The sequence below is a fragment of the Cinclus cinclus genome, chromosome 5 (assembly GCF_963662255.1).
Source record: "Cinclus cinclus chromosome 5, bCinCin1.1, whole genome shotgun sequence".
Taxonomy (NCBI): Eukaryota; Metazoa; Chordata; class Aves; order Passeriformes; family Cinclidae; genus Cinclus; species Cinclus cinclus.
The window spans coordinates 15593224-15612307 of NC_085050.1; the positions used below are offsets into that span (position 1 = coordinate 15593224).

The following is a 19084-nucleotide window of genomic DNA, read 5'->3' on the forward strand; positions in this document are numbered from 1 at the left end:
CATGTTTTCAGGTTACACTTCTGAAAACAGGTAACAAACAGGTAACAGCAGTGACAAGCCCGTTCATGTTCGCACAAGTCCGCGTTTTCTTCATACATAAAAAGTGGATACCATTCCTAATTATAGTGGCAAAATAATAAAAAATACATTAAAACCCCCTAACAATTCACAGAAAAGTGACTGAAACAAATATAATGAAATCATTGTATTTTCCTGTGTCTCATGTCCATGCTTTACTTTCAGTTCAGTATTCTTGTTTATATTGATCCCATGGTGTATTTCTATAATGACACGAACCACTATATAATATTTCACAAATACGCACATTAAATATGCAGTATGCAGACTAGGGCTGCCTAAGTCTGTGAGAGAAGTACGACCACTTGTCTAGAACGTGCTACGAGAGGGCCAAAATCCGCGTGGAGCCGAGCCGAGCCGCGTGGAGCCGAGCCGAGCCGAGCCGAGCCGAGCCGAGCCGAGCCGAGCCGAGCGCGCTCCGCCTCCCCCCGCCGGCGCCGGCTGATGAGGCGCTGTGCGCGCCGGGCCCGCCCCGCTGCCGGAGTCCTTCCCCGCCGCCTTCCTGCCGTGCTGTGCGCGGTGCCATGCTGCTGCCCTGCGTGCGGAGCGTGGCCGTTCGCCGCCTCGCCCGGGACGTGCCCCGGGCCTGCAGCTGCTCGGCGCAGGGCCCCTCGCCGCGGGGCTACAGCCGCGGCTCGGCCGGGAAGGTGAGGGGCGGCGGGGCTCGCGTGTCCCTTCCTCCGCTCGGCCCGCGGCTCTCGGCTGAGCCCCCCGTGTGCCTCTCGGAGCTCATTCAGCAGTGGCTCTGCTCTCTCTGCTCCTCTTGGGTGTACCAGACCGGAGGTCTGCACTGGCGGGAAGAAGCTCTTTTGTACTTAAAATTACCGATTGAAAGAGTTTTTGTTTTTATGTGATCGGCAAGATTGTTGTAAGTTCGGTTATGTCGTATCTGATTTAATTTTCGAACTTTAAAGTAGTTGTAGTAGTTGATGCTGGTTTACTGAAGTGTTACTCTGTGCATCACGTTAGATAAATTCAAAAATGAGATAAATACATACAGACGTAGCAACAGTTTGAACAATATGCTCACTGCCTCTCTGATGGGTCTCTAAATTTCGTGTTTTAACATTAACGCGTGTCCTTATCTAGGGTCTTGTTCTGGGAGCCTACTCTAGTGAAAAGGATGATGGTGCTTCCCAGTTGACTAGTGCAGGAGATGCTTTTGATAGGCTTGTGTCTGGAAAGCTGAGAGCACTTCTTTCCCTGTAAGTATGTGATAAGCTTATGAAATGGTCTAAAGTACCTACAAATACCAGTAGGAACTGTATTTTCTGGGGGGGGTGGGGGGGGGGGGTCATTATTACTGTCTGTGTCCGTATCACTGTCAGGCTGGTATTTAGCTTTGACGGTTTGGAGGGGAACTCCCATGATAAAACCAATCACTGAGCAAACGTGGAAATTTCATGGGACCCATCCTCTACTCTGAATCAGCACAGAGCCAGGCATCCCAGTGCATGTGTGGCACACTGTGTGGTTGCAGAGTAAATGTAGTACTGTAAAGCTTATCACAAGTAAGGCTCTCTGTATTGAAAGAATCTTTTTGTATCCTAGGTGTGGGCCACCTTTGAAGAAAGGCAAAACACGCATATTTCATGGTTTGCATCAGGTATGAACTTTATGGTTTTGTATGCTAGTTGATTAATGTATGAATTTTGTCCTTACATCTAATTTTTATGCTGAATTCACTGCTGTGCTTGTATAAATGGCCCGCTCTTTTTCTCTTGTCTGGACTGTTTCAACTCCTGTTTTGCACTGCCCATGTTTGCATAGCCTTGTGCACAGTCCTGTACTCCCTCCACCATGCTGCAAATGGGGAGGATGTGAGCAAGTCTGCTCCAAAGGTGCTGTACTCCGAATCTCTTCTTCCTGAATCAGCTAAAGCGTGGCAGTTTTGGATCTGACTTCTGTGCCTCCTGTGTCCGGGAGGGGTGTGTGTAAGGAATTACTGAAAGGTGCAAAGACCTTCCAGACCTGACAGTTCTAACACAATGTAGTCCCTTTAGGCTTTTGTCAGAGGTTTTAAGTCAGGTGCTTGAAACCTTTGAAAACAAGATATGAGTCTGTTCTCCAAGCAGGACTTTTGTCTGCACAACCATGACAGATCACAAGGGTATGAGATGAGGATTCATCTCCTCAAAGTCAGGCTTTTGGTGCCATTTGAGAAGCCGGGATAGACCTAATGCACATATGTGAAGCTAACCCCTGTGGAATGATTTGTGCCTTTTTGGAGTCCTAGCTAAGGCCTGGGTAGGCATATGATGTGACATTAGGTGTTCCTGTCTAAGGAACTGAATCTTACATTAAGGGTATTTAAATAATCTGAAATAAATCCATTTGTAGTGAGAATTGCCTACCACATATAAACTCCTGTGCGCACACCCCATGCAGGTGACACTGGACTTGGTAAAAATTTCATGGAAGTTGAGTGCACTGAAGGTTTCATTATCCCAGCTCTGCATACAGGATGGGCTCTGAAGTGAGTAGCAAAGCTCTGCAAAAGAAGACAAGAGAATGTTAACAAGTATCACTGATTTTCTGCAAAGCTAATACAAATTTCAGCATTTTGTGGACTAAAAGACTTTACTACAGTGTAGCAGTTTGAAAGCTGATTGTTAGAGGCTGACAGAGATGGAAGGGAAAGCCTAAGATTAACTTTATTTTTTTCTTAAGAGCTATAGGAACATTATATATGTTCCCATACGTAGCTTTGAGTTTTATACAAATTTGACTTCACTCTTAAAAGGCTCCTTTGATCCCAATTCCTTCCACTTGCTTGCAGCTTATAAGGCAAGCATGTGTAGTCTGCTGTGCTACATTGTTTTCCTGAGTTCTGGAGAGGTGTACCTCTGTGCAGCTCTGGTTTGCTACCTGGCAAATTCTGCCAGCGGAGCTCCTGAGTAACACATTGATCTTTTGGAGTGATTTTATTTTCTTGAATATAGTACTGTGCCAAAAAAGGATACAGTTCTCCAGATAAGTTCTGTCCTTTCTTACAGCTCAAAAGCTGGATCTGCTTTCCAAGGACTCTTAGGCTTGCCCTTGGAATCAGATTTACCATGTATTGAGCATAAAGCCCTGTCTGCTATGTTCAGTGCTCATGTTTATTAACTGGATAACAGAATGACTGAATTCCTGTGGCAAATGATTGGGAGCACAGGACAGCAGCACCATGCAGGCACTCTTAATGAAAAGTGCCTGATATAGAAAAACTACTGCATGTATTTTAATGCTGTGCTTGGTTTGATTTGGAAAGTAAAGTCTTTTTAACAACTCTGCTATATCTGTAACAATGAGGAAAGTGGGTCCATTTGTGTGTTGACTTCATCTAGGACTTCCCAAGTGTGGCAGTAGTTGGCCTGGGTAAGAAGAATGCTGGAATAAATGAACAAGAAAACTGGAATGAAGGCAAAGAAAATATTCGTACAGCTGTTGCAGGTTAACTATTTTTAAAATTTTTTAAATTTTTGTCTGTAAAACAATTGCAGTTCTGCAGCATGTTCCATTTTTCAAGTCCAAGTCTAGGTATGCCTTTGTTTTGAAAAGCACAACTTACTGCATGGTTTCATAAATGCATTTACTTGTCACTGATACTTATGTAAATTTTTCCTTAGTGAGGAAGGAGTTATCAAGAATGTAAATCAAATCTGAAGACAGGTAACTGCAGTTATTTATATCAAATAACTTTCCTAAACAGTGTGATATTGAAAAGGCAATTGTCTAATTAGTATTTTGGAGCCAGGAAGCATCACCAATTCACTTTATGGTCACTCTGCACTTAAGTAAGCACCTATATTTACTTCTTCCACTTGTTTCGTAGCTGAGATATTTGTGTTAAAATCACAAACACATCTTTCAGAAATCAGTACTATGATTCAATATGCTATCTGTTGAAGACAGAAGAGGGCTTATCTTAATCAAGGATGACTGCTGCATCTTCAGTGTGTAAAATAAGAATTAAGAGTTCTCACTGAAGGCTTTTATAGTCCGTGATTGGATGACAGCTCTATGTCCAAAGTGCAAGCCTGTGTCTGCCATTAACATTGTTAATTAACATTCACTTTGTGGCTGACTAAAACATTGTTAATTTGCTTGGGAACATACTTAGGAAATAGAATTTATGGAGTGCATAGTTTATAAAAGATTATATTAATTCACTGGAAGAAAAGAACAGTCATATTCTTGGTAAAAATTAAATTATGACAAATTCCTGATACCTGTAGATAGCCATAATTCATAGCACTCCAGAATAGTAGAGCCTTGCTTTGCTGTAGAATAAGCTTTAAGGAGTCAGAGCAACTATGATATTTCCTTTTTTTATTCTTGTAAAACATTTTAATAATTATAATTAATGAACTGATATTTCTGGTAAAAATTTGCCAGTATATGGTCATTAGCATTTTCAATTCTTTTGCTGCATAATCTCTTTGACTGACTTACTTATAAACTCAGATATCTTGAGTTAAAGTTATTTTTTTTCCTTTCAGTGTCCCATTGATCACCTCAGACACCTGTTCCTGTGCTGTATTTTTCAGTTGGCTGCAGGCAGATCCAGGACCTGGAGATCCCTTGTGTGGAAGTAGACCCCTGTGGAGATGCACAAGCAGCTGCAGAAGGTGCTGTCCTTGGATTGCATGAATATAATGAGCTGAAGCAAAAAAAGAAGCCTGTAGTTACTCCTCAGCTTCATGGAAGGTGATGGCAAAGGAAAGCTTGCCTATTTATTCATCGGTTTGTTTGCTCATTTATAAAACTGTATGCGTGGCATGTTTGTGCAAGAGAAAAACAAAACTGAAAGGATAGGACTAGCAACAATACTCTGCTTATATCCTACTCATTTGAATTTCCTGAAGTATTTTACATCTCAAGTATATTTATAGTGTTTGTTCCATGTGTTTTGATGCCATATTCAGAGGTTAAGGGCAAATAAATGCTGCTTAATGGAAAAGAAGGAGCAGGATAAAAATAAAATTAAAAGCTATGTTGAAAAGAAGTTGTGATATTGTGGGACTTCTGTTGGTATTGTGTGCCAGAATTGTGGAGAAGAGGTATTTCAAACTCCATAAATGGATAAATCCTTTGGAGAATCAAGAAACACTAACTGACACCAGACCAGTGCAGTATAGATACATTTTACATAGTTCATTTGATGTATTTTCATTCACAGAGTATAATGAAAGAAGAGAAGCCTGGATTCTTCTGGTCTCTGAATAGGCATCACTTACTGAGAGCAGAAAGTAGAAACAGAGCTTTTGGTTTCAGAACAATTATCTGAATGGACTTGGGATGTTCTGTATAGGATATTCTGTCATGCAAGGGAGAGGTATTTCTTGTATGTACTTTAAACAGGAACAAGTTCTTCCTTACAAAGAAGTTAGTGAAATAAAGTGGAAGCTTCTTGATTAAGCATGTCTTGATAAGTTATATGTAAAATAAACACTCTTCATATTTTGGAGCATGGCAGTTTAGAAATGGATTAAATTTGTATTAAATAAACACTTTCTGAATACATAGATGTCCTATGACTGGTTATGGAAGTAATATTTATATAGTAATTTAGGTTGGAAAAGACTTCTGGAGGTCATTCAGTCCAGCTCCAACTTGGATTAGGGATAACCTGGCATTACATACAACATTAAAGCTTGGTCAGATTTGTCAGGCCTTTGTTTAGTCCACATTTTAATATCTGCCTAGTTGAAAATTCCACAGCCTCACTAGACCATCTGTTCTAGTGCTTAACTACAATTATAGTGAATTTTTTTCTTTGTGTCCTGTTACATTTTTCCTTGTTGAATGTTGAGATTGTTTTCTGTTACTGTCTTATTGTGCAACTCTGAGATGTGTCTGTTCAGACACCCGCCTGCTTCAGTTCATGTTTTCTCAGTTTGTCTGCAAGAATTCCTGTGTGAAAACCTAGCTAAAGTCAAGGAAAAACACAGAATCATTTAGGCTGGAAAAGACCTTTAAGATCACTTACATCCTCTCTGGTCCTCTGTGACAAACCCTCTCATCACAGAATTCAGTTATGTTGGTCAGGAATTTGCCCCAAATCTAACATGATGGCTCCCAGTGGCCATCTTGTCCTTCATATACCTAGAAATGGCTTTCAAAATTACTTTCTGTGCTAACTTCTAAGGAATTAGTCTAGAGTAACTGGCTTGTAGTTCCTTATATCCTCCTTGGCATTTTTAAAGATATGTACTTGTCTTATTCAGTTATCAGGGACCGCATTCAGTTACACCTTTTAAATTGAAAGAGCCCAGGCTTGCAGTGATGCCAGCCAGTTCCCTCAGAAGCCTCAGATATGTGCTGCCTGCTACCAAGGACTTGTGGATGTCCACCAGCCTTAAGCTAAGTCCTGAGTCTCTTCCTGTTATGAGGAGTGCCCTTCTTCCTCAAACTCTGTTGCTGAGCACAAAGAACTAGGGAATCTGGAAGCAGATCTTCATTGTTATTAAGGCTGATGCAAAGCCAGCATTGAGAACTTCAGTGTTCTCAGTGTTCAGTAGGTTGCCTGCACCATTTAGCAAGTGAACAGTATTATTCCTGTTGAAATCCTCTCCGTACCTTTCCCACTTCTTGCCAGTTTCAGTGTCAGCTGACATTTGGCTTCTTAATGACATCCTCCCATATCCAGGCAATATTTCTATATTCCTCTATAGTTGTCCTTCCCTTTTTAGAGGCAAAATCCAGTTCAACGCATTGCTTTGTGATAACTTATAAAGGAAGTTGTTTCAGTAAAATGAAAGGTTTTGTACTGGCTGTCTGGCAGAATAACCAGAGACACTTCCCCATTTCCTACACAAGCAGTACTGTGAATGTCTCTCTGTCATTTGTTAGTGAAGCACCTTGAGTGCACAGGGAAATTAGATCCAAATTCCACTCTTACTGCATAATCATATTTCAGTAAAGGGAAAAGCAGAATTGGGGACTTTATATATATGGTAAATAGAAACTTTCAATAGTAATGTGATTACAAACTTCTGAAGGGGTATTAAACCTTGTGTTTATGAATTTAAGCCAATCTTTGATTAGTAAGGATTAGGATAAGACCTAATTAATTGGATAGATAATTTTACATCTGTCTAGTCTTCGATTCTCCTAGCTTTCTCTGAAGTATTTGGCATTGACTAGAACCAGAGATGAGTTACTAGATGAGTCCTTGTAGTAAGATAACGGTGATATTTTTAATTGCTCCTAATTGATGATACTGCATTTTAAGAAAGAGAATATGTGAATGCTGACAACATCTTACTTTTGCAAATGTCTGTAGTCCTAATCATTGTGTGCTGTTGTTTAGTGCTGAAAGTGGTGCCTGGCAAAAAGGTGTTATCTACGCTGAGGGGCAGAACCTTGCTCGGTACCTTATGGAGGCTCCAGCTAATTATATAACTCCAATCAAGTTTGCTGAACATATTGAACAGAAGCTCAGAAGTTTCAGCAATGTAAAGGTGCACATAAGGTAAATTCCATGGAAATGATTCCTCTGTGGGGTAGAGGACCATAACAGTAAGACAAGATACCTTCTAGGTTATTCAGATCTGAAGTTATTCAAGTCTCATATTCCCTTTGCTACTTCAAATGACAAAAGCAGGGGAAGTGTTTGGGGAAAAGGTAAGAAGGATGCCCAGGCTGCAGGCTGTTCTCAAGGCTTAAGTGAGCTGCTGGTTTGCAGAGTAAGCGAGATACTGTGAAGCAGTAAAATTATTAGCTGTCAGTTAAGTCATGCAGTCAGTTACTGATTAATTAACACATGTGCTGTGAAAAGAAGCCTCAGTGAATAGAGGGCTAATATTAAGTACCTTTTGTTTTCTTCCCAAGTGGTTTTTTTACATACCTTTGCTTTTTGTGTGTGTGTGTGTGGATGTGGTAATAAAATATCTACTTATTGCTGTTACTGTTGGGATTTTTAAAATAGTTTTTTTAAATGTGAGATGAAGCCATAAAAGCCCTTGGAAGTGAATTTACACAGCTGGTGCTTCTTGCCCCTGAATTTCTACTTTCTGCTCTATAGTGGAAATGGTTGTGCAATGGTTGTGGAGGATATTTTGTTGATAAGCAAAAGACTGGGGGAAATCTTGCTAGCAGAAAGCTAAATGTAACCTGTTACTTCGCATACCTTTAGCATCTACAGCCTCACAGACAAGTGAAAGATCAGTTTTTCTAATGTAGAAACTGTAGACAAGCTGTTGTTTTGTTGGGATTTTTTTTAAACAAGACAAAACAAAAATCAAAGACCAGCTTTGATAAAAAAAGAGGAAGTATTTCTGTGCTTCTCCAAAAAAGGTAGTAGTGGTTGGATTTAAACTACAGTTTCCAAAGTAACTAACTAAAATGAAATGGTTTATGTACAAACCTTCAAGGATCACGATCCCTTAAAAAAACATCACCTTCGTCAAAGTGTCCAGTTGAAAAAAAAGAAACCCAAAACTAATACATGTTTCTTTTCCAGACAGGAGTCTTGGATAACAACACAAGAGATGGGAGCATTCCTGAGTGTAGCTAAGGGTTCAGCTGAACCTCCCATCTTCCTGGAGATTCACTATTTAGGGAGTCCTAATACAGATGACTCCCCGTTGGTATTTGTAGGAAAAGGAGTTACATTTGACAGGTGTGTATGTTTGTATGCTAATATTTTATTTACCAGAGGGAGAAAACGCTTTCCTGCTATTTGTATGCAACAGGGAGATGTTTTTTCTTTTCTCAGTGTGTCTTCCAATGCCATTCCACTAAACTTGCATTATATAGCAGCTTATGCTGCCTTTTCTGGTAATGAGGCAACATCAGTTGTCCAAAGTAGGAATTAATATGCCATCATCTTGTAAGGGGAAGAAGGAAATTCAGAGGGAAAGAAAATAAAGAAGGTGCTATTTATTTACTTGTGCTGAACGAACCTGTGGATTAAGGAAGGATTGGCATGTTTTGAATTGCAGTATGTCACTGGACATCTAGATTATGCTTGAGGAAATAGAAAATAGTTCATTCTTTGCAGCAATTCCTTATAACTGCTTTCCACTACTTTTCTGTACCACTGAAGAATTTATCAGTCAGTTCCCCATCCATATTTTGATTTTTACCAAGTGTACTATTTTGTTTGTTTTGTGCACTGCTATTATGAAGACCAGTCAGTTACTCCACTGCAGTTTACCTGGTTTCCTAATTATGAGGAGGTAATACTCTATCTGAAATGAAAACCCAGATAGCTTGCTTTCAGTATGCTTACTAGGGTTGCAGAAGTATTTGGAGCATCAGGTCTAGCATTTACTGATATTTGGTGTTACCACATACTGATGGACAGAACATCATCAGTGCATGTGACATACAACTTGAGCTGTTTGTTCCAGTGGTGGCATTTCACTGAAGCCATCATCGGGTATGGATGCAATGAGAGCAGATATGGGAGGAGCAGCAACTGTCTGTTCAGCCATTGTGACAGCAGCAGCTCTAAATCTACCTTTGAACATAATTGGTAAGTGCTTTTGTGTGGAGAATCCAAAAATCTTAGTTCTACAAGGTTTTGTGAGAGAATATTTTTCTAGTATTAGCAATGATAAAAGCCATGTACTGACATCGTGGACTCTTGTACACCTACTTCTCTCATTTCATTGCTCAACCTCTCTTCCATTTTTACTTGCATATCAAAACCTCCTATTCTTTACTTGAATAAAATATTGGAACACCAAATCAAGATTTTTAAAGTATGTTTTTTAGATCTTAAGTGAGAAATGTTTGTCACTAAAGATACTTTCAATGAGTCTTGGAAAAGTCCCAGTCCTTCATTACAAGAAGGAATGTGCATCTCTATATAAGCAGTTAGAATGAAAAGGAGTCAGGAGTGCCAAGCTACCTCCATGAGTGTGTGCCACAACTGAACAGGAAGGGGGATCAGCTCTAGTTTCCTTAGGTCAATGTCTCAGCAGAAAACTACAACAAACCAAGCCTGTCTGCTGATACTATTATGTATGTGCAATGATTTGGTTTTTTCTGAAAAAAAAAAAGTTTATTTCTTTCTGCGGAGGTAAAATTCAGACATCCTGACAAGATCAGCTGGCAATGACGTACAGTGTGGTCTAGGATAAGTTTTAGTTTGAGAAGCCCGACTTTGAGTTAACTGTTACTTTAGTCATTTCTGTGCTTCAACCAGGAGAGGGCAGCGATGCCCACACACACACACACACACACATCCTCACGGCCTTCCTCCCGAAGTGTGGGATGAGGAGGGCTGGCAGTGGAGCCGGTCTGTACATCATGCCACTGAAAAGTGGTGCTCCACTTGTGGACCTTGAGCCAGGTACAGGTTTTCCCTAGGAGTTTTCCCTTTCATTCCATGATCCCAGTCATAGTTGCAGTTTTGATGCTGAGCCTGTTTTTTGCTCCTTTCTAGTTCTTGGTATGGCTGGAGTTATGTGATAAGTCCTTGGACCACTCTAGACATTATACAATGAGCAGAGCTTGAATGGCTCAGAGCATTTATTTGAGAAGTTTTTAATTGCAGAAAGAAAGAAGTTCCTTTACATGTGAATAATTATATATGGGAGAGACAAAATAATATTTATTGCTTCTCTGATATCACTTGTCTGGGAAAAATGTAGAAGAAAACCTTAGTGGTAAAGTAGTGTAGGTGAGAGAGCCTGGTGTTGCATCATGCAGAGGAGTTTCCCTGTTTGAAAACTGGACCATGTGTCTCATTAACTTGGAAAATTTGGATTTTGAGCTTAATTTCAAAATTACACTTGTACTGTTTTCTTAAGGAGGTGTTTGGAGTTTATCTAAGTGGTTTTCTTCTAAATCTTTTCTGAGAAGAAAACTAGTAATTCACTTTGTTTTTGTCTCTGAGGTTTGGCACCGCTCTGTGAAAATATGCCAAGTGGTAAGGCAAACAAGCCTGGGGATGTAGTTAGAGCCAAGAATGGAAAAACAATACAGGTATGCATGTGAAACTTGGATTTTGTGTGCTTTTAGTGAACTGGTTTAATCAGCCAAGTTGAGTGTAGTCAGAGTACATTTGAAAAAATCCCTTAAAGATAAGCAGTGCAAATGTACCGTTTTTAAAATTGTAAGAAGCATGTTACTAACTAGAAATTGCTATCATAGGTTTTTTTTCAAATATATATCGAAGAGATGGGACATGTTTCATAAATTGCTAAGAAAAGCTGCAAAGAAAGGTCATTTATTGAGCATGCTTTTGGCACAAGAGATTGTTGCAATGCTCATAAATGCAGGCTCTAAGTCTGAATAAATAACATTAATTGCTTCTAGCAGACCCTTCAGGATAATTCCTTGCTATCTGGAGTAAAGCATCAGTTTCCTGCTGATGTAACCAAGGTCTTTACACTGCCAAAATGCTCAGTACAGTCAGAGCTCTCAGTCACAGGAGCTGTAGGTTCAAAGGAGCTTGCCAAATCAGTACCCATATTTATTACAAATGGTTCCATACTCATCTAATAGATTAAATTAAAAAAAAAAAGTCACTGTGCTGTAGATCATTGATTTAATGCAGAAGTAGATGGCTTTCTTTTTTTATGAATTTCTGGGATTCTGCCACTTTTGACTTGCTGGCTCTTCCATTTCTTTGACATTAATCTCTGAAAATTGAGTTGTCACCCTCTGATTTGAGGGAAAAAGACTGGGCAGGTATTCCCCCACCAAGAAGAAGTCTGCAAGAAAGTGCTGACAGCTCCAAGCACATGATGCAGTCTGTGTGCTCCCCTGAGACACCTCTCCAGACTTCTGAGGAGCCAGCAGTACAAAGACCCATCATGCAGAGGAGGCTGTAGTGCTGAAAGATGACTTACCTCAGCTATAGATAGCTTTTACTTTATACACATAACTGTGTATCAATACTGTATTTTTTTCTTTCTTTTTTTAGTGTAGTTTGAGTAAATTTTCATTACCTGAAGTTTCTAGGGCCTCTATCCAACAGCTATTTAAGATAATATATGAGAAATACATCAGTGAAAGAAGCATTTACAGTACTTTATCTGGCTTTTTACTGATTTTGCCTTTGAAGGTAGATAACACAGATGCAGAAGGAAGACTGCTGTTAGCTGATGCTCTCTGTTATGCCCACAATTTTAATGCAAAGGCTATTGTGAATGCTGCAACCTTAACAGGTAAGCAGTGTCCCTTCCCTGCTCATTTTGGAGTCAGTTTTGTGTTACTCATTAGTTGGGCTGTGTATATAAACCAACCTTAATTCAAAGGCAACTGAGATGATGTTACACATTTCAGGACAACAGTGAGCACAGCTTGTGTGTCTGTGGAGCGGGGAGGGAACATTCAGGGTACATGCTCAGCAGTGGAGATGAAGTTGGGTTGGCTCAGCCCAGCTGGAACCAAGAGCAGGAAAACCGACACAGACTTCAGTGTTTCCCTGTGATTCTTCCATCTCTGGGCTGAACCCTCGCAGCTCCCAGGCCTGTGTCACGCAGAGGTAGTGACTTGTCATGGAAGAATCCTGCCCCGTCCATCTGGCACGGACCACGCTGCAGCCCAGACAGGTTCCTGAATGGCTTGCTGAGTGCCTGAGCTCTGACCTAGCCAGTGCCAGTTCTCCCACTCTGAGAGCTAGCTCAGGCTTCATGGTGACAGGAGAGTCATCATCATTCCACAGGAATTCATTTGACTGAAGTACCTCCTAATTTTTGTGCTGTTTGCATACTTCTAGGCATTATGAAATGTGTTTTAGTTGTTTCATCTCTACAGTTGTATAATAATGAAGTTGTAAATTTAAATTTAAAACCAGAAATTGTCTGTGCAGCTCATGAACTTACTAACAAGCTGTCATGGGTGAGGTGACTGTAGCTGAAATAAAAGCAGACACAAGAGTAATTCAGACAGGACTCCACTGTGTTGCTTAATGAATATGCTAAGCAAAATAATCATGTTTATATAGATTCTCTGCTAATGCTTTAAATTGTGTTCTGTCAGTTTTACCAGTTCAAATGCTGTGGAAAATTTCAATTGACAGAACGAAAACTGATTTTAAGATTGTTGGCTTGTATGAAAGTATTCTTGTCTTGGGATCCTTGGGCACCAAGCAGGAAGGACAGATCCCATAGAAATTCCTTTGATATATTTTGCTAAGCTACTTTTTTTTTTCATCTCACTAAGGATTGAGTGTTGGTATTAGATAATCAGTTCTGGGACATCGAATAGATAAATCCCATGGTTTCATATTTTGATAAGGTTTACTTTAATGAATTAAATATAAATAAAGTAAATTTAGACATGATGTGCAAAAGTCTGTGTAAATGAAGCTCAAAATTTGTAGAGGTATATAAACTGGAAAAAACCTATTCACTTCTATTTTATACATAAAAATAATAATATCTAGCTTTTTTTGAGGATACTGTTACTGTTTAATACATTATCTTAGAACTATTTCTAAGAAACATTAATCTGGAATCAGAATATTTAGTTTCATGGGAAACAAAATATAATCTCTGTGATTTCTTGTGTTTTTTTAAAATATATAAATATTTTTTTAAATGTTCATACATTCAAAATTGTCCGTGTACTAAAGTCTTCAGTTTCTGCATTCTGATAAATTCCTGTTACTGATAATGGGAATTAAAAATGGAAAGTTCTGTGAGGAGTCAGGATGAAGGGAATAGCTCAGGTCCACCTTTGCCTTTGTCATGGAAACTTGAAGTTGTGTTTCTTTAGGTGCCATGGATGTTGCATTGGGATCTGCTGCAACTGGAGTGTTCACAAATTCATCTTGGCTTTGGACTCACCTCTATGAGGTAGGCTAGCAGCATTATGATTAAATCATAATAGCAATAATTCAGTTATATCTTATTGAAAAGTTAGTACATTACTCAAAGTCTATGCAAATCTGAAAGATGTTACTATGTTTTAAAATTTTAGAGGGATGATGTCAGTATTATATTTGCTTGAAAAATATGTTGACTATTAATTACTAGTGCTTCAGTGAGATATAATATACACCAAACATCTCAAGGATCTCCATGCTCTGATAACCCACTGCATATGCATAAACTCTGGACTACTGGCAGTAATTAGTTCATGTTAAAAAGATAACTGATCTTGGCTTAGCAACACAGAGGTAGGAATTCAGAGAGGCCTTTTGAGTGGCTGAAGTGTGATGGATTAAGGAAGCCTCTGAGGGGAAGGATTTCTGTTGCTAGGGAAAAGGAAAAACAGATAAAAAATGTGTTCTTTTGATGTTGCCTTTTGAGTAACACTTAAGTACCTAAAAAGCAGAATTGCCTGTTTTGTTTTGCAAACAGTGTATTTCCAAAAACCTGATGATGTGGGCTGAAGATTTTTAGACTGATAAAACCTAAACAAAAACAATCATGCATGAAAACAGGACTTACAAGTGCAGTTTAAAAAAAATTGCCCAAAATATCATTGTTTCTTTTTCAGGCCAGCATTTTGACAGGGGACAGAGTTTGGAGGATGCCTCTTTTTGAGCATTACACAAAACAAGTCACAGACTGTCCTCTTGCAGATGTGAGTAACATTGGAAAGTACAGCAGGTAAGATGAACCAATACCTTCCATGTGCCCCTTTCTTTCAACTGATTTATGTATGTATGTATGTATGTATATGTGTGCTGCTGGAATTGCTTTGGAAACAATACATCTTTGTTTCCCACAGAGCTGGAGGAGCATGCACAGCTGCTGCATTCCTGAAGGAATTTGTGACTGCCTCTCACTGGGCTCATTTGGATATAGCTGGGGTGATGTCCAATAAAGATGAGGTGCCGTATCTTCGGAAGGGCATGGCAGGGCGGCCCACGAGAACACTCGTTGAGTTTGCAGCTCGATTAAGTCAAGACAGTCACAATGCCAAATAAAAATACTTGTTCTAAAATCATCCACTCTGCCTTAAGGAAAAAAAATCTTAAAAGGTATCATTCATAAATGAATGCCCCAAGCACTATGGCAATTAACTAAAAATGCATTTTATAAATTGGGTAAGAATATCTCAACTTTGAGATTTGTCATCCCATACCATATTATGCAGCTTAAAATAAAGATTATTCTGTTTGAATTATTGAAATATTTAATACTGAAATATCATAATGAAAATTATTGAGACACCTATTTTATATGTAAAGTAGGCATAATTATTGTAAACAATAAATAACCTTAGTTGGATGTGAGCTTTGATTGAGAGTGAATAAACAATCTATGATAGATGTGCCTCAGTTTTGGGTGAACTGTAGGTCATGTCAAGGGCAACTTTATAAAATTGTTCCTAAAAACACCATTCTGGCATTCTTTTCCTTAGAAAAACGGAACTGTTTTTGGTATGTACTGAGGCAGAAATGATGCTGTGTGATTAGCGTTAGCATGGCTTCAGCACAGAATTATGTATTAAGTTATAAACATGTTAAGAAGTGTGTATATTGTAACTTTTTTACAGAAAGCTAGTGAGTGCAAGTTAGTGTTTGTGTGATTTTTAGCGGGACCTGCCCTCATCTCACAAGGCTTTTGTTATCCTGATAGTTCCCCTTTGCTTGGTGCGAGGTGGCCACACTCCAAGCAGGGTCATTCTTCCCACAATCAGTTCAAGCATCAAACAGTCCTGAAACTTAAAATGTGGGGTGATGTTTTCTTGACAATTTAGGGGATCCAAGGTTTAGGGTGGGTTTTTTTGTTAAATGCTGTTGTGGAACAAGCGATGCTGAAACAGTGCTTAACCAGGCTCACACGTGTCAGACAGAGGCAGGGCCAAGGCTGGAGGAGGGTCCCTCTGGGAAGGAAGGATGATGGCTTTGCTGTCTCTGCTTGCCTTGTTTTAGCAGGGCAATGCTGTCCTGGGGTGGAGAGGGAATAGTGTGGCCAGCAGCTTGAGGGAGGTGACTCTCCCCACCTCCTCTGCTCTAGTGAGGCCACTTCTGGAGTGCTCTGTCCGGTTCTGGGCTCCTCAATACAAGAAGGACGTGGAGTTACTGGAGAGGGTCCAGCAGAGGGCTGTGAGAGGAGGATGGAGGGTCTGGAGCATCTGTCATGAGTACAGACTGCAGGAGCTGGGTCTGGTTAGTCTGGGGAAATCTAAGAAGGGTTCTCATCGGTACATTAAAACCCTTCTTAGGTGCGAGGAGAACGGTGCCTGACGGCTCTCAGCGGCGCCCAGCGCCAGGCCGAGGAGCGATGGCCGTGACCGAGCCCACACCAAGCGGTCGCCCGAGGGTCCGGCCCTCAGCGGGCGGGGCCGCGCCCGGGCCCGCCCCGCTCCGCCGCCTGCGCCGCCGCCGCTCCCGCCATGGCGGGCGCGCTGGGCGGAATGTTCGGCTCCCAGGGCCCGGGACCGCCTCCGCCGGGGCCGCCCGGCCCGCCCGGCCTCATCCCGCCGCCCGCGGGGCCGCGCAACCCCAACACCACGCTGGTGGACGAGCTGGAAGCGTCCTTCGAGGTGAGGGGGGCAGCAGCGGGCGGGCGCTGCCCTGCCCGCGCCGGCTCCCCCCAGCCGCTCAGCGCGGTGCTTCCCTCTCCCGCAGGCCTGCTTCGCCTCGCTGGTGAGCCAGGACTACGTGAACGGCACGGACCAGGAGGAGATCCGCACCGGTGAGCCCTTCCCGGGGAACGCTGCTGGGAGCAGGGGCAGGAAAGAAGCCGGCCCGGGAATGGCCGGGCTCCGGTGGGAAGGCGGAATGTGCCGGTTGGCTCCTGGGGTTCGGTCGGGTTGTATTGGAGCGCCGTGAAATGCGTTTCAAGTACCGGGGAGGTGATGGGATGCGTTGGGAAGCCCTATGAAGCAGTAACAGGAAATGGGAAAGGCCAGGCCAGGCAGCTCGGTAGCGGTGCTCGAGGACGAGCTGGAATAAATACTGGTGTGAACTGGAGTTTGAAAAGTGGCCCTTGACTACTCCTTAGAAGTGCAGCTGTCTCTGAAATTTTTCTGAAACTTCACTCGAATGGCATTTCAAAATCGGCACAAATGCTTTTCAAAACTTTTTAGTTATTTGGTCATTTTCATGTGCTGGCATGAGACACCTTTTATTACCAAAACAATAGTGCATATGAGGGCAGAATATTCTCCTCAATAAGTGCATATTTTAGAACCCTAGTCTGAGCTTGTTGCTGAGGCATGCAAATAAGTTCCATGAATTATTTTATTACTACTTGTCAGAAGTAAACCTGGAAGTGTTGTCTTGCACTTTTAAAATAACTTGTAAGTTTGCAAAGCAGTGTCTTTCACAGGGACTTACTGGTTTATAAATGCATTATTTTAGATATTTTGAAGATTTTTATTCGAGAAGGTACTGTGAAAACTGTTTTTAATAGACTGCTACCATTACTAGTCTGAAGTATTTTATTTTCTGGAAGCTGTTCTTTCAATATTGTTGCATGTTTAGGTGTTGATCAGTGCATCCAAAAGTTTCTAGATGTTGCAAGACAAACTGAATGCTTTTTTCTACAAAAAAGACTGCAGCTATCAGTCCAGAAACCAGAACAAGTAATTAAAGAGGTATGTTAATTTACCTGTTCTGTGCTAGATCAGATAACCTACGTACCTTAATCACTGTGCTCATAATTTTGGTTTTCTCAACATGATGCTGTACCTTAAGTTAGTAGAACTTGACTGTTACCATAACTCTCACCATGAACATGGAGAAGCTGGATATCTGCTGCTGTCTAGAGTATTGGAACACTTGTGGGTAGAGACAAAATAGTTAGATTTTGCTGGGGATGGTGATCTCTGAAATATGTGACATAGGAGAGCAGCACTAGTGCATTCACAGTGCTTTCCCTCTGTATCATTAGACATTTTTCCATTATTCTATTTTTCTACTGTAAGATCAGCTTGAAAGCTCAAGGTCTAAAAAAGTTACATGCTCTTTATGTGAGGTGGTTATTCTTTTGAATACTGTTTACTAATACACAATTTTTTCATCCTTAGGATGTTTCAGAATTAAGAAATGAATTGCAGAGAAAAGAAGCATTAATTCAGAAGCATTTGGGTAAACTGCGACACTGGCAACAGGTCCTGGAAGACATCAGTGTACAGCACAAAAAGCCTGCAGAAATGCCACAAGGTCCATTAGCTTACCTAGAACAAGCATCTGCAAATATTCCTGCTCCAATGAAGCAAACATAATCTTCAGTTTACACAGCTCAATATTTTGAAAGCAATGGTGTTCTTTGTATGCTTTTTGTATAATGTAATTTGTACTGCAAATATAGTTAAAACAATTAAGCCAAATAAATTTTCTTCTTTTCTTTGATTACAGAAATAGGGATTGGTTTTATGTTTTAATGGAAAATATTCAGAGTTGCTGTTCAGGATGCTTTGTGGTAGAAGTGTGTCTCTCACAATGCATCCATCCTGTTCCTTCTACAAAGGGTGACCCTTTCCTTCCCCTTTGTCTTTTTGGTATGATCAAAATATTTGCAAAGATTAGTGTTTGATTTTTCTGGAATATTTAAATGTTTTGTCATCCAGTAATTATCCATGAGTACTACTGCAGAAACACCCTTAGAATTGTCTGTATGTAGGTCAGATCACTCTTTTTTTAAGTGAATTGTCACTCTCTACCAGACTGGTTCACCTCATGGAAGGTGTCTTTGGATATACAAATTTGATTCTTACAGGATGAACTGAAATGGAAGAATGCACACAAAAGGGTGAGATATGTAATGCAGGCCTCATGTTACTGATGTTCTGACTCTTAGGCTACTGAAGAGGTGTTCCAAAATACCTGCCCCCAAAATATAGTCACTGATTGTGGAGGTAGGCTCACCACCACTGTTCATTATACAGATTTACCTTCTATTGCAGTGCTCTATTTAGTAAGGTAAATTTAGCCAAAAAATTTTTGGAGGTCTGTGTGACCTGGGTATTACTAAACAATAAATTTAATTCACCCATATAACCACTTTTCTACATGTACTTTTTAGTTGTACCCCTTGAAATAAGAATTGCTAATTGTGTATTGAAATTTCCATTGTTCTTGGGGCAGCATGGATGAAAAGTAATGAAAATAGCACTGCACGTTTCCATCCTCACAGATGCCAAGGTACCCATCAGT

At 40.6% G+C, this 19084-nt stretch overlaps 2 protein-coding genes across 3 annotated transcripts; both read left to right on the forward strand.

Annotated features, from left to right (window-relative positions):
• The first annotated feature begins 601 nt into the window (after positions 1–601).
• Positions 602–16223, forward strand: LAP3 (leucine aminopeptidase 3). Of its 2 annotated transcripts, XR_009933239.1 has the most exons (14): positions 602–725; positions 1168–1283; positions 1630–1684; positions 3408–3513; positions 4611–4770; positions 7376–7537; positions 8528–8686; positions 9420–9544; positions 10913–11001; positions 12086–12188; positions 13744–13823; positions 14470–14582; positions 14704–14956; positions 16147–16223. XR_009933239.1 is itself a non-coding variant. In XM_062493407.1 (13 exons), the coding sequence occupies exons 1-13, from the start codon at positions 603–605 to the stop codon at positions 14900–14902; spliced, it is 1590 nt and encodes a 529-aa protein (XP_062349391.1). In that variant the 5' UTR covers position 602; the 3' UTR covers positions 14903–15015. The 2 variants fall into 2 exon arrangements, 1 of the variants encoding a protein (XP_062349391.1); XM_062493407.1 differs by lacking the exon at positions 16147–16223 and having other exon boundaries at positions 14704–15015.
• Positions 16219–18260, forward strand: MED28 (mediator complex subunit 28). The gene is made up of 4 exons (XM_062493408.1): positions 16219–16467; positions 16553–16619; positions 17411–17523; positions 17956–18260. The coding sequence occupies exons 1-4, from the start codon at positions 16318–16320 to the stop codon at positions 18151–18153; spliced, it is 528 nt and encodes a 175-aa protein (XP_062349392.1). The 5' UTR covers positions 16219–16317; the 3' UTR covers positions 18154–18260.
• Positions 18261–19084: the final 824 nt, after the last annotated feature.

Excerpts from the sequence above, each read along its gene's own strand:
- LAP3 (XM_062493407.1), top strand. The coding sequence starts at position 603 with ATGCTGCTGCCCTGCGTGCGGAGCGTGGCCGTTCGCCGCCTCGCCCGG. Across the intron at positions 7,538-8,527 it reads AATGTAAAGGTGCACATAAG|ACAGGAGTCTTGGATAACAA; the intron begins GTAAATTCCATG and ends TTTCTTTTCCAG. Across the intron at positions 14,583-14,703 it reads AACATTGGAAAGTACAGCAG|AGCTGGAGGAGCATGCACAG; the intron begins GTAAGATGAACC and ends TGTTTCCCACAG.
- MED28 (XM_062493408.1), top strand. The coding sequence starts at position 16,318 with ATGGCGGGCGCGCTGGGCGGAATGTTCGGCTCCCAGGGCCCGGGACCG. Across the intron at positions 16,468-16,552 it reads AGCTGGAAGCGTCCTTCGAG|GCCTGCTTCGCCTCGCTGGT; the intron begins GTGAGGGGGGCA and ends CCTCTCCCGCAG. Across the intron at positions 17,524-17,955 it reads CAGAACAAGTAATTAAAGAG|GATGTTTCAGAATTAAGAAA; the intron begins GTATGTTAATTT and ends TTTCATCCTTAG.